The 15727-nt window shown below is 34.0% G+C and overlaps 1 protein-coding gene across 1 annotated transcript in view; it reads left to right on the top strand.

Annotated features, from left to right (window-relative positions):
• LOC139525463 (GPI transamidase component PIG-T-like) overlaps positions 1 to 15727 on the top strand; it is a 128266-nt gene that overhangs the window by 45759 nt on the left and 66780 nt on the right. The window contains exon 3 of the mRNA XM_071320815.1: positions 6787 to 7021. Within this exon, the coding sequence (XP_071176916.1) occupies positions 6787 to 7021 (235 nt within the window). The remainder of the gene's footprint in view (positions 1 to 6786; positions 7022 to 15727) is intronic.

Genomic DNA, 15727 nt, shown 5'->3' with positions numbered 1-15727 from the left:
TTTTGACCCTGGGGTAATTTTCATACGACCGCAAAAATTTTAATTATTTTCGTCATATATTGCTATCACGTTGGCGTCGTCGTCCGGCGTTGTCCTGCGTCGTCGTCGTCCTCCGTATACTTTTAGTTTTCGCACTCTAACTTTAGTAAAAGTAAATAGAAATCTATGAAATTTTAACACAAGGTTTATGACCACAAAAGGAAGGTTGGGATTGGTTTTGGGAGTTTTGATCCTAACATTTTAGGAATAATGGGCCAAAAAGGGCCCAAATAAGCATTTTCTTGGTTTTCGCACTATAACTTTAGTTTAAGTAAATGGAAATTTATGAAATTTTGACACAAGGTTTATGACCACAAAAGAAAGGTTGGGATTGATTTTAGGAGTTTTGGCTCCAACCATTTAGGAATTAGGGGCCAAAAAAGTGCCCAAATAAGCATTATTCTTGGTTTTCGCACAAGAACTTTAGTATTAGTAAATAGAAATCAATGAAATTTAAACACAAGGTTTATGACCACAAAAGGAAGGTTGGGATTGATTTTGGGAGTTGAGGTCCGAACAGTTTAGGAATTAGGGGCCAAAAAGGGGCCCAAATAAGCCTTTTTTTTTGGTTTTTGCACCATAACTTAGTATAAGTAAATAGAAATCTATGAAATTTAAACACAAGGTTTATGACCATAAAAGGAAGGTTGAGATTGATTTTTGGAGGTTTGGTCCCAACAGTTTAGGAATAAGGGGCCCAAAGGGTCCAAAATTGAACTTTGTTTGATTTCATCAAAAATTGAATAATTGGGGTTCTTTGATATGCTGAATCTAACTGTGTATGTAGATTCTTAATTTTTGGTCCCGTTTACAAATTGGTCTACATTAAGGTCCAAAGGGTCCAAAATTAAACTAAGTTGTTTGATTTTGACAAAAATTGAATCCTTGGGGTTCTTTGATATGCTGAATCTAAAAATGTACTTACATTTTTTATTATTGGCCCAGTTTTCAAATTGGTCCAAATCGGGGTCCAAAATTAAACTTTGTTTGATTTCATCAAAAATTGAATAATTGGGTTTCTTTAATATGCCGATTCTAACTGTGTATGTAGATTCTTAATTTTTGGTCTCGTTTTCAAATTGGTCAACATAAAGGTCCAAAGGGTCCATAATTAAACTTAGCTTGATTTTAACAAAAATTGAATTCTTAGGCTTCTTTGATATGCTGAATCTAAACATGTACTTAGATTTTTTATTATGGGCCCAGTTTTCAAGTTGGTCCAAATCAGGATCCAAAATTATTATATAAAGTATTGTGCAATAGCAAGAAATTTTCAATTGCACAGTATTCAGCAATAGCAAGAAATCTTCAATTGCACAGTATTGTGCAATAGCAAGAAATTTTCAATTACACAGTATTGAGCAATAACAAGAAATCTTCAATTGCACAGTATTTTGCGATAGCAAATATTTTCAATTGCACAGTATTGCGCAATAGCAAGAAATATCTAAGTGCACAATATTGTGCAATAGCAAGAAATTTTCAATTGATTGGAGTTATCTTTCTTTGTCCAGAATAGTAGTTGAATCAACTTTAATCATTGTTTTATACAATATACAATGTATATTCACTTTTACTACCAACTGATAAATTAAAACAATCTTTACCATTCAGTGATAACAAGCACTTTTTTTACATTTTAATATTTTATGATGTATTTAAATGAGTTGTTATTGCTATTTCTTCAATTTTTTTGAGAGGATTAATATTCAACAGCATGGTGAATTGCTCAAAGGCAAAACAAACATTTTAAGTTCATTAGACCACATTCATTCTGTGTCAGAAACCTATGCTGTGTCAACTATTTAATCACAGTCCAAATTTAGAGCTGAATCCAGCTTGAAAGTTGTGTCCATACTTGCCCCAACTGTTCAGGGTTCAACCTCTGCGGTCGTATAAAGCTGTGCCCTGCGGAGCATCTGGTTCCCATATGGTATTTTGAACCCCCCTCCGGTATAATGAACCACCCTGTTTTTATGCACCACCTACGATAGTGGAGGGGCATTATGTTTTCTGGTCTGTGGGTCCTTTCGTTCGTTTGTTCGTCCGTCTGTCCGTTTGTCCAGCTTCAGGTCAAAGTTTTTGGTCAAGGTAGTTTTTGATGAAGTTGAAGTCCAATCAACTTGAAACTTAGTACACATGTTCCCCATGATATGATCTTTCTAATTTTTTATGCCAAATTAAGTTTTGACCCCAATTTCACTGTGCACTGAACATAGAAAATGATAGTGCTAAGTTCAGGTTAAAGTTTTGGTTATATTTTTTGGTTATGGTAGTTTTTGATGAAGTTGAAGTCACATCAGCTTGAAACTTAGTACACATGTTCCCTATGATATGATCTTTCTAATTTTGATTACTGCGCCCAAGAGAAAATAAATCTGGAATTCCACTGGAATACTGGCTGGAATTTTGATGGGATTCCAAGTGGGATCCCACCTAATTCCACCGGGAATTCCGATGCAAATCCCGGTTGAAATGTACTGGGATCCCACTGGGATATTGTGGGATTTCAATTGGGATCCCACTGGGATAAAATTTCGGGATTCCCGCAAAAGAAGCGGGATCCCGATGTAAATGTACTGGGATAAAATTTCGGGATTCCCGTAAAAGAAGCGGGTTTCCCGATGTAAATTCCAGTGGAAATATACTGGGATTCCCGGAAAAAAAAGAGGGATCTCAAAAATAAATCCCAGCAGGATATACATGCACCAATTCAAATGCACGGCCACTGGGATTCCTGGGTTATTTATGCAAAAGGATACATGTCATGTTCTCCCTTCTGTTAATTAATTTGCTGTCTCTGTACTTCCAACTAGTATTGCTGAGTAAATCATGGTAACTGGAATATCTGCATGCAATCTGTTCCGTTGGCAGCTCCATTTAAAAATATCATTAAATCCCCTAAAAGTATCAAAAAAATCCACAAAGAATCATTTGTTCAATACGTTTTGAAGCAACAAATTTAATAGAAATATTATTGCATGTTTATACAGTAGCAAATAATTATGAAGTCTTGGAAGGCTATTTTAATTTTTTTGGCAAATTAATTACCCTCCCCCTTTTTTATCCCCTGAAGATAAATAACTAGCGACTTTTTATTTTCACCAAATAAACATATACACAACTGAATTAAATTTTTACATACCTACTAGTTATGCCTGTTATGTGACAACAAGTTTATTCATTGTATATGTTAAAAATATATATATATTCCACAGGCACTTGTTTCTGTCAATGTGGGGTTTACTATCCATAGGACCATACCAGTACGTGTTTTTTTTGTACTGGTATGGATAGTAAACCCCACATTGACAGAAACAAGTGCCTGTGATATATTCAGTTCTTGCTTTCAGTTTCAGACTTTCTCATCTTGGATTTGCTCAAACAAAAACCATAAAAAAATCATAGATCCTCAATAAATTATTTTTATAATCATTATATGCACATATACAGATGTTAAATTAAATTATTAATGCACTTATCTGAAAACATCTGCATCATCTTGTTCAGCGTAATCAGATTTTGATGACGTTTTTACCAGTACACTAACGTTGAATCTCGCCCCAAATTATATCGGCCAGAAGTTGATCTGTCTCCGTAACGGTATTATAAATAAATGAAAGGTATCGCATACAAAGTATTAATTACTGGCCAGTTTTTACTAAATATAAGAAAATTATACTTTATTAATCGGCACATGGTGCATGCGGATAAGATAGACTAGTGGCCGCATTATTTAGGACAGTATTTTCTAGGGTCGAACTGGTCAGTACAGTTGAAAACAAAGCATGTGACAGGTTATGATTTTTTTTACAGTTTACATAAGTTGAGAAATCAAAGTTTTACGATGTCGATCATTATCTTATCATTGATGCCGGACGACAACTAATAGAAACGCACTTATGGGAACTTGGGGAACATCAGAAACGCCCAAGCTTGGCTGGCAAAACACTCGTTGACATTTCTCCGATGCCCTGCCATTTTTATCGCGAAAATCTCGGCATTTTTCTGACATATAAATATCTGTCAAACTGAATATTAAGTGACACTTAAATGTGATTAGCTTCACCTGACAGCTTTGGTGTCATACACATTGTTAATTAACACCAATAACCTGTACTTGATGTTATCAGAGACATATAAAAATAAAATTAAAAATGGGGAATGTGTCAAAGAGACAACAACCCGACCACAGAAACCAAACACTTACATATTTTCAACAACATAATTATGGTTCATACAATTTCCCATTTTAACTAGACTGGGATCCCAGCTTCAGACATTCATCCCGATTGGGATCCCGGCTTTATACAGTTCCGATTGGGATCCCAGCTTCAGACAGTTACCCCGATTGGGATCCCAGTGTCCGATATTTATCCTGTTTCATCTTGACTGGAATCCCGGCTTCAGACAGTTATCCCGAATGAGATCCCAGTTTCAAATATTTATCCCGAATGGGATACCGCCTCCAGATGCTTATCCCGGCTTATCCTGACAATTTCACCGGGATTGCATTGGGATCCCGATGGATCCCGTTTTCGTTTTCTCTTGGGATGGTACTAATTAAAGTTTTGACCCCAATTTTACGGTCCACTACCCATGGAAAATGATAGTGCGAGTTGGGCATTTGCAGACAATCTAATTTACAATTTGTTGGCTATCATTTTTAGCTCACCTGGCCCGAAGGGCCAAGTGAGCTTTTCTCATCACTTGGCGTCCATCGTCCGTCGTCCGTCATCGTCAACTTTTACAAAAATCTTCTCCTCTGAAACTACAGGGCCAAATTAAACCAAACTTGGCCACAATCATCATTGGGGTATCTAGTTTAAAAAATGTGTGGCGTGACCCGACCAACCTACCAAGATGGCCGCCATGGCTAAAAATAGAACATAGGGGTAAAATGCAGTTTTCGGCTTCTAACTCAAAAACCAAAGCATTTAGAGCAAATCTGACGCGGTAAAATTGTTTATCAGGTCAAGATCTATCTGCCCTGAAATTTTCAGATGAATCCGACAACCTGTTGTTGGGTTGCTGCCCCTGAATTGGTAATTTTAGGGAATTTTTGCTGTTTTTGGTTATTATCTTGAATATTATTATAGATAGAGATAAACTGTAAACATCAATAATGTTCAGCAAAGTAAGATTTACAAATAAGTCAACATGACCAAAATGGTCAGTTGACCCCTTTAGGAGTTATTGCCCTTTATAGTCAATTTTTAACCATTTTTCGTAAATCTTAGTAATCTTTTACAAAAATCTTCTCCTCTGAAACTACTGGGCCAAATTAATCCAAACTTGGCCACAATCATCATTGGGGTATCTAGTTTAAAAAATGTGTCCAGTGACCCAGTCAACCAACCAAGATGGCCGCCATGGCTAAAAATATAACATAGGGGTAAAATGCAGTATTTGGCTTATAACTCAAAAACCAAAGCATTTAGAGCAAATCTGACTGGGGTTAAATTGTTTATCAGGTCAAAATCTATGTGTCCTTAAATTTTCAGATATATCGGACAACCCGTTGTTGGGTTGCTGCCCCTGAATTGGTAATTTTATGGAAATTTTACTGTTTCGGGTTATTATCTTGAATATTATTATAGATAGAGATAAACTGTAAACAGCAATAATGTTCAGCAAAGTAAGATCTACAAATAAGTCAACATGACCGAAATGGTCAGTTGACCCCTTTAGGAGTTATTGCCCTTTATAGTCAATTTTTAACCATTTTTCGTAAATCTTAGTAATCTTTTACAATAATCTTCTCCTCTGAAACTACTGGGCCAAGTTCATTATAGATAGAGATAATTTGTAAGCAGCAAGAATGTTCAGTAAAGTAAGATGTACAAACACATCACCATCACCAAAACAAAATTTTGTCATGAATCCATCGGCGTCCTTTGTTTAATATTCACATAGACCAAGGTGAGCGACACAGGCTCTTTAGAGCCTCTAGTTTTTAATTGGGAGGTTTTTAATAGGGGTTATATACAGCAGGGAGGTCAAAATACCATGGCTTAGTAAAATTTTCAAAATATCTTTTCCATCATGTTAATTACATACAAACTACTTATTGGAATATTATTATTAGGTTAAGGAGTTAGAATAGCTAGAATTTTGGAAATGAGTAGGGGGTTCAATATACTGCAGCGGGGTCAAATTACCATGGCTTTAAAATTTTCAAGACGTCTTTTCCAGCATGTTAGATACATACAAACTACTTATTGGAGTATGATAACTATGTAAAGGAGTTAAGTAGCTAGAATTTTTGAAATTAAAGGTCTATAGTAGGGGGTTCAAAATACTATGGTTGGGCGGTAAAAAAGCCATGGCAAAGTAAAATTTTCTACTGTAACTCCTTTACATAGTTATCATACTCCTCAAATAAGTAGTTTGTATGTATTTTACTTGCTTGAAAAGATGTTTTGAAAATTTTACTTAGCCATGGTATTTTGACCCCCCCCCCCCCCCCCCTGTGGTATATTGAACCCCCTACTATAGACATGTCATTTCCAAAATTCTAGCTATTCTAACTCCTTAACATAGTAATAATACTCCAATAAGTAGTTTGTACTTTATTTATAGAAAAAATAGCGAAATCCTATATTAAAAAAAAAGAAAGATTTATACCCCCTTGATTGGCACAAAACCAACTTTTATGTACATTCATGATTAAGAATTATGAATTAAAGACTAAGTTTCTCAAATAAGTCAAATTACCATGTGAAACATTTTTTCTCAATCTTTCAGCATAGACAAACAGTGGTCAGATCTTGTAAATGCTCTCGGTGGTCTGTTTTGCTCATCTCTGAATTTTATGGATTTGAAATCTACTGTGAGTCCCCACTGGTCCTTTAGACCCCAAGGTGTGGCCACTAAAAGTTATCATATGAAATCAATGTATCTGAGATATTCAGCTTTACCCAAAGAGATAGTATGTACAGAAAATCTAACACCATGGAGGAAACTATTGCCTTGTGATAAGGTAAGTGTTTAAAGCATGACACATAGACTTGTATAATGTAGCCTTACACTTCGAATTGGGTTGTTATTGTTGATTTTTTGTGCCTCTCCACAAAGTGGTTGTGAACACCTGATACTACTATAATCCTTATTTGTCATTTTGTCATTCTGCATCAAACAACATATAATTTAATAATACAGACCTTTTTTTCTTCTAAATACTGTCACATATTGAGCTAATTTTAAGTATGTGAGTAACTCATCGATTTTACCGGTATGTTTGGTTCTGCTCCACCGATTTTTGCTGAAATTACAGACTTTATAGACTTTGAAAATTTCTTAAAAATAGCAGTTATCTGGAAAGTAAAACCACAAAAATACTGAACTTCACTCTTACATTTCCACTTCTAGAAATGACCTCAAGCTTTTAATAATGTCGATCCGACACATCTAGTTTTATAACATGTATATGTCTTTTGTATTTTGTCTGAATTTTTTAAAAAGATTTGAATTTTTTTGAACTATTTCTCTCATAAAGAAACTGGACAGATTATAGCTACTAAATTATTGATTATAGCTCTTGCACTTGTATTGTACATTTGACTGCTAATTTTATACAACTGCAAAAATTCAAAAATTTATACAAAATTCTCAGAAATGATCCTGAATATGTTTAATTGTCATTTGTTCCATGTTTGCATTGTGTTCTGATTCTTTGTAAATATTTTTCGGGTAAATTTATTTCTGTTTGATGTGATGCTGTTCTAATCTTATTTTAATTGTTTGTTGTTTATACTGTATCTTTTCTTTGGTAATCTGTTATGTAATAGGGAAATGTGTGTTAACACCTGAGCAAACATCCAACCTCATATCTTTTTGCAAATTCTTTGACCTGACAATTAAACCATCCTGGTGTAACTTTCTGCCCTATATTTCAATTTTGCTAATAAATGTGTCAGTGAACAAAATCCTCAAAGTCACACATAATGAGTTCATAGTAATTTCATAGTAATTTAAATAATTTTAGGGTCGCCCTATAGTGTTCAGTCTGTCCGTCCGTCCGTAACACTTTGTAATAACTTTGTGTCCGCTCCATATCTAGAGAACCATTATGATTTCACAAGTTTTTGGTCAAGGTAGTTTTTGATGAAGCTGAAGTCCAATCAACTTGAAACTTAGTACACATGTTCCTTATGATATGATCTTTCTTATTTTTAAATCAAATTAGACTTTTGACCCCATTTTCATGGTCCACTGAACATAGAAATTAAAAGTGTGAGTTTCAGGTTTAACTTTTTGGTCAAGGTAGTTTTTGAAGAAGTTAAAGTCCAAGCAACTTGAAACTTAGTACACATGTTCCCTATTGGTTGATCTATTTACTTTTTAGGCCAAATTAGATTTTTTACCCAATTTCACGATCCATTGAACATAGAAAATGATAATGCAAGTGGGGCATCCGTGTTCTTTGGACACATTCTTGTTGTCCTATTAGTTCAACAGAAAAAAAAGAACATTTACAAAAGTTTATACTTTCGAAGGCAGATTTTGAGCGTAAATGAACGGTGACCTCATGTTTTAATTTTATTTTTAGCTCAGCTGGCCTGAAGGGCCAAGTGAGCTTTTCTCATCATTTGGAGTCCGTCGTCCATCGTTGGCTGGGGTCGGCGTAAACTTTTTACTTTTTGAACTTCTTCTAGAGAACCACTGAATGGAATGAAACCAAACATGGCATGAATGTTCCTTATGACAAATGCTTGAGATGCTGACCAAGTGTTGTTACTTTGTAGCTGATCCATCATCCAAGATGGCCGCCAACGAGGGACTTAGTTTAACATAGGACCCTTAGGGAAATGCATACAAATGACTTCTTTTTGAAAACCACTGAATGGAAGGAAACTAAATATAGTATGAATGTTTCTTATGAGGTGTTGTTACTTTGTAGCCAATCCATCATCCGAAATGGCTGCCAGCGGGGGACTTAGTTTAACATAGGACCCTATGGGAAATGCATACAAATGACTTCTTTTAGAGAACCACTGAATGGAATGAAACCAAACATAGTATGAATATTCCTTATAAGGTGCTGACCAAGTGTTGTTACTTTGTAGCCAATCCATCATTAAAGATGGCCGCCAGTGGGGGACATGGTTTAACATAGGACCCTAGCTATTGGAAATACATACAAATGTCTTCTTTTAGAGAACCATTGAATGGGATGGAACTAAACATACCATGAATGTTCCTGATGAGATGCTGACCAAGTGTTGTTACTTTGTAGCCAATCCATCATCCAAGATTGCTGCCAGCGAGGGGCTTAGTTTTACATAGGACCCTATAGGAAATGCATACAAAAGTCTTCTTCTAGAGAACCACTGAATTGAATGAAACCAAACATAGCATGAATGCTCCTTTCCTAATCAGGTGCAGGCCAAGTGTTGTTAATTTGTAGCCAAATTTTATCTATTTTTTATATGATTTCCAAAACCCAAGTAGAGTCAGGTGAGAGATACAGGCTCTTGAAAGCCTTTAGTTCTATTAAGTATAAGATAAAGTTCATTTGTAGAAAAAATATAGAAACATCCTATATTAGGGAAAACAATTGATTTAGACCCTCGATACAACAAGCCCAAAAATGTTCGACCGTCTTTTCAAATACATACTACAGGATGATTCTTAAAAGTATAGAATTGTGTGTATGTCTTTTTAGTGGTAACAGATATCAACCTACTATAAACTGCAAAAATGATCAGAAGTTTAAGACCTTCAATTTGAGGTCTATGTCAGGTCATGATGAAATTTGACCTTGACCTTTAAAGTGAACTATGACATTGACCTTCTGATATTTGAAAGGTCAAGTGGTGCTGAGTTAAATGGTGGTAGTCCCATGTCTCTACGACTTCCGGTTCTCAAGTTTTGTATTGATCATATATTTGATGATTCATTGTGACCTTGTTGAATTTAGGAATTGTCCCAATTTTTTGGGTGGGGTCATTTAAGATAAGGTTGGTGTATATCACATGAAAGGTCTTATCGTTTACATTTCAAATATAAAATTCCTGTCCTCCAAACATTGAGTTGGATGGGGTTATTTAGTGCAATTGTCAAACTTTCTAGAACATGGTGTTGTGGCATATCAAATGAAAGATCATCAAGTCTACATTACAGATATCATATTTCCAATCTCTTAAATTTAAGTGGATGGGGTCTTGTAGTGTTAAAAGTGAAAAGTTTCAGAAGGTATGCTTGTCGTATATGAATCGAAAGGTCGTCCAAAGTACATTACGAAAACATCACTTTTACAGGAAAGAAATTTGAATTGTGATTATTTTTTAAATAAGGGTGTTATATATTTAGATATATATTATATGTATATGTGTAATTCAGTTTATATGTTTTACGGAACTGTACAAGTGATGTCCGGAAACGCCTTTTTGTTTTACTCTCTCTTATTAAAATGTCGTTAACGTAAGATGTGTTTTTGTTCATGAGCTAGTTGCAACCCCAACACTAATCTTAATAAGACGAGGCGATATCGTTACATGGTGGAGTGACCCTAAACAGATTAATAGGAGACTTTTAACAATTTTATGAGAATATTTGCTGTTTTTAAAAGACATTTTAATTATTTTTGAAAATGTGACTCCCGTTGATAATACATATAGACCCCATACACGAGGACGACACACGTGGTTGATTCGTCAATATGGATACATTATGAGAGCATTAGACTAGTGAATTATTCGAACAAATATTTATTTTAAAACTATATATTCAAACAAACATAGAGACATTTATTTTAATACATTGAATCGTCATTTATACATAGTAGAAGGGAAAGGGGTAGGTGGAACAAAAATTGAGGGGGGAGGGGGGGTACAATTTTCTCATTTCAGATTTCAGAAACTAAATTTCTTCAAATCGAACTTCCGGATAATAACTTTTGAATAAGTCAAAAAAAAATCAATAAAATTTTAACACAATGTTTATAACCACAAAAGGAAGCTTGGGATTGATTTTGGGGGTTATGGTCCAAAAGGTTTAGGAATAAGGGACCAAAAGGGGCCAAAAACAGCATTTACCTCGTTTCAGGACAAAAAGTTATGTATTAGTATTTCAATTGTTCTGAAATTGTACCACAATGTTTAATACCATAAGTTGAAGGTTGAGATTTATTTTAAGGGGTGATTGGGAAACAGTCTAGGAATTAAGGGCCAAAAAGGGACCAAAACAAGCATTTTTCTAGTTTTAAGACAATAACGTGTGTATAACTGTGATCTTTCTGACATTGTAGCCCAAGTCTCCATATAACACAGGGAAGTCTTGGATTCAGTTTGGGGTTAATTTTTCTGAATATGTAGGAATAAGGGGCCAAAAAAGGGCTAAAAAAAGCATTTCTCTACTTTCTACAGACAATTACTTGTGTTTAAGTCTATGGATCTCCATAAATTTTTCTATAAAATATAAAAAAAGGTTCAATACCACTAAAGGAAGGTTGGGATTGATTTTGGGGGTTATGGTCCAAATAGTTTAGGAATAAGGGGCCAAATAGGGGGCCCAAAATAATCATTTTTGTAGTTTTCAAACAATAACTTTCAGTGTATGAATCTCTCTGAAATTAAACCACAAGTTTCGATACCATGAAGGGATGGTTAGTATTGACTTTGGAGGAGTTGGTTATGGCTCAAAATGTTTCAGAATTAGGGGCAAAAAAGTGCAAAAACTAGGTATTTCTGGTCAATGGACAATTAAGACAATTGAAAAGCAGTGTAAGGGAGGTAATTCTAAAACATTTAACATACAATGTTAGGTATGTTCAGATTTACCTCCCTTACACTACTTGTATATTATGTATAAAGAAATGTCAGGTTTTGGACTAATTGCCAAAAAAGGGGTAGGGTAGGTGTTTTCAAATTTTTTCTTCAAATTTCTCAAATTCCAAATTTTTGAAAAGTAAAAAGAAATAAATTTGTTAGATCTTGACATTTGTTTTGTGTCAGAAACTCATACTATGTAAAAAAATTTAACGCAATCTAAATTCAGAGCTATATCGATCTTGAATGTTGTGTCCATACTTGCCCCAACTGTCCAGGTTTATACTTCTGGAGTATAAAGCTGTGCCCTGCGGAGCACCTGGTTACCTTTGTTTACGAACACGATGTTCAACGTTCACAATACGAGAAAATTGTTGGATCATTCGAAGACAAGTTAAATTATTCTCATCTGTATTTGTTTTTAATTTACACTGTTTTATGACATATTTTATACATAAAGCACCATTTATGAAGTATTATATCATTTGGTTTCAAGTTCACAGAAATATTTTACTTTTTATATAAAAAAGAAGATGTGGTATAATTGCTAATGAGACAACTTTCCACAAGAGACCATAATGACACTGAAATGTTTAATTTTGAATTTTGAATAGACTTCGATTGAAAAACATTGTGTTTTTGTTGTGTATACTAGAATATGTATATTGTGTGTTTATCAAAATAAGTTTTTTTTCCATTGGGTATTTATCTCAAAATGTATGATATTTTGTTTATTGTGTAAATAATTACTTATTTCTTTTTGTATGCAAAATCATGGAGGAAATAAAGATTCATTCATTCATTCGATCATTATAAAAAAATGAACGAAAAACAAATATTTAACACATAAACAAATGACAACCACTGAATTACAGACTCCTGTCTTGGGAGAGGCACATCCATACATAATGTCATGAATGTGGCGAGTTAAACATTTTAGTGGGATCCCAACCCCCCTTAACCTGGGACAGTGGTATAACAGTACAACATAAGAACCAACTATAAAAATCAGTTGAAAAAGGATTAACTCATCAGATGGACAAAAAACACCTCTATATGGTATAACATCTTTGCTACAAGTTTATTGTTTTTATACAACCGCAAAAATTAAAATTTTTTTGGTCATATATTGGTATCACGTCGTCGTCGTCGTCGTCGTCGTCCGAATACTTTTAGTATTCACACTCTAACTTTAGTAAAAGTGAATAGAAATCTATGAAATTTTAACACAAGGTTTATGACCACAAAAGGAAGGTTATAATTGATTTTTGGAGTTTTGGTCCCAACATTTTAGGAATTAGGGGCCAAAAAGGGCTCAAATAAGCATTTTCTTGGTTTTTGCACTATAACTTTAGTTTAAGAAAATAGAAATCTATGAAATTTTGACACAAGGTTTATGACCACAAAAGGAAGGTTGGGATTGAATTTGGGTGTTGAGGTCTGAACAATTTAGGAATTAAGGGCCAAAAAGGGGCCAAAGTAAGCATTATTCTTGGTTTTCGCACCATAACTTTAGTATAAGTAGAATGAAATTCAAAACAGTGTGGCTGTGGCCATTGCTTGACACATTAAATTCATCCATTGACTGGAAAAATTTACGTGAACGTTTGTCTGTAACGACCACTGTTCACGACGTACCTACGATAGACATTTAAACTGTGAGGTTACCAAAGGTTTATTAACGCTTTAATTATAAAATAATTCGAAAAAATAATCAGGAATAACCTTTATGTTTTGATTTATATAATTGATATAAATCAAAACATCGTGTTATTTCTGATTAATTTTTCGAATTACTTTATTAAGGTGTTGAAAACCTTTGGTGACACCATAGTTTAAGTGTCTTTAAAAAGTACATAGTGAGCAGTGGTCATTACATACAAACGTTCACCTAAATTGTCCCAGTCAATGGATGAATTTAATGTGTCAATCAATGGCCACAGTCACACTGTTTTGAATTTTATTCTAAATAGAAATTGAACTTTGTTTGATTTCATCAAAAATTGAATAATTGGGGTTCTTTCATATACCGAATCTAACTGTGTAAGTAGATTCTTAATTTTTATGCCCCACCTACTATCCCATCCCTAGATTTTCCGTCATCTATCATGGAAAACTTCATGGAATTCCATGGAATATTTTCCATGGAATTCCATGGAGTATTGGAACCTGTTTTCCATGGAAATCCATGGAAAATAAAAAGAGAAATAAAGGAAATAATAATATTTCCATCTGAATCATTTTCCATGGAATTCCATGGAAATATTTTCCATGATGTTTTTTCCATGGAATTCTATGGAAATATATTCCATAGAGTTTCTTTTTTCATGGAATTCCATGGAAATATTTCCATCATTTCCATTTAAAATGGATTGCTCAAATTAACCTTTTGGCAATATACCCTGTTTAACCGTATCTGTAATAATAAAGGTATAAAAACTAGGTACCATGCTTTTTTTGGTTGGGTAAGGTCTTTTTGAGTCTTGCACTGGTCAGTAATAAGCAATAAAACTCAACCATCATTTTAACCTTTAATTCAAATTTTTGATGTATTATAATAAATACAATAAACAAGCAAACACTTTCAAAATTGGTATATGTTTGCACTGCCTTTATAACAAGAAATTAAGGTTACAAATGTCACTTTTGTCAACACCAGGCTTCAGTAGATCCATCTTGTAGAACAGCATTAACCATTTTATTTGGAGTTTCATTTCTTCCTCATGATACCTAAAAACTTTACTTTTATTAATAAAGAGATTTTCTTTAAATAATGTCCTTAACACAATAATGGTTAACAACTTTAGTCTTTAGGACTTGCACACATTCAAAATGGTAGAATATAATTCAGTGTACTTACCAAAAGATATGCTCCTAAATCTAACAGTCAATGCAAGTCATCAGAGAATAAGTCTGCACTATTCGATGTCAAGAACTATTTGGAACTATTTAATCTACGTCCAATATAAATTTTGCATTTTGTTCAGGAGAGAAGACATCTTTGTTTGTTGCCTGCATATCCATTGCAAGTTCAAATTTTCAATGTGTTGGGGGTTGTATGAGGAGTTATCTGATTTCTTTTAAAAGAGCCCCAATTGAATACTGTTATTTACCTATATCGTGAATATTTTATATATATTTTAATAAAAGATTATCCATTCATTGTTTATTTACCATTTTTATGTTTTTAAGTAATAATAATTGCATAAAAATGTATAAATCAATGTGCTACCCTACATTTGGCCTCAAACTGTATGGTCATATCACTTCCTGTCTTCTACACAAAGACTAATGAAAAACATATGGCATTTCTTTCACTGGCTCACATGTCTAATTGATAATAAAGAATTAATGTATGTAATTTGTGTGTACATTTTTTCCATGACTTTCCATCTCAAAAATATTCTAAGTTAAGATTCTATAATTTTTCCATGTTAAACATATTCTAAGTCAAGATTCCATCCTCTTTTCCATCTCTAAAATATTCTAAGTCCACTTTCCATCTACAAAGTTTTATTAGTCTACTTTCCATCCCATTTTCCATCAAAAAAGTATTTTTTCCATGGAATTCCATGGAAAGTTTTCCATCTTATCATGGAAAATGATGGAATAAGTAACACATATAAGTTTTCCATCAGTGATGGAATGTTTTTCCATGAAATTCCATGGAAATCCATGGAAAAAAACGAAATTTCCATCATTTTCCATCATTTTTTCATGAAAAAAGTTGAACTGCATGGAAAATCTAGGGATGGGATAGTAGAGGGGCATTATGTTTTCTGGTCTGTGCGTCCGTTTGTCTGTCCGTTCGTCCGTCCGTTCGTCTGTCCGTCTGTCCGTCTGTCCGTTCGTCCGTCTGTCCCGCTCCAGGTTAAAGTTTTTGGTCAAGGTAGATTTTGATTGTTGAAGTCCAATCA

Source organism: Mytilus edulis, chromosome 5 (genome assembly GCF_963676685.1).
Source record: "Mytilus edulis chromosome 5, xbMytEdul2.2, whole genome shotgun sequence".
NCBI lineage: Eukaryota > Metazoa > Mollusca > Bivalvia > Mytilida > Mytilidae > Mytilus > Mytilus edulis.
The sequence above is the reverse complement of the archived record's forward strand: the minus strand, read 5'-3'. Positions and strand labels throughout refer to the sequence as shown.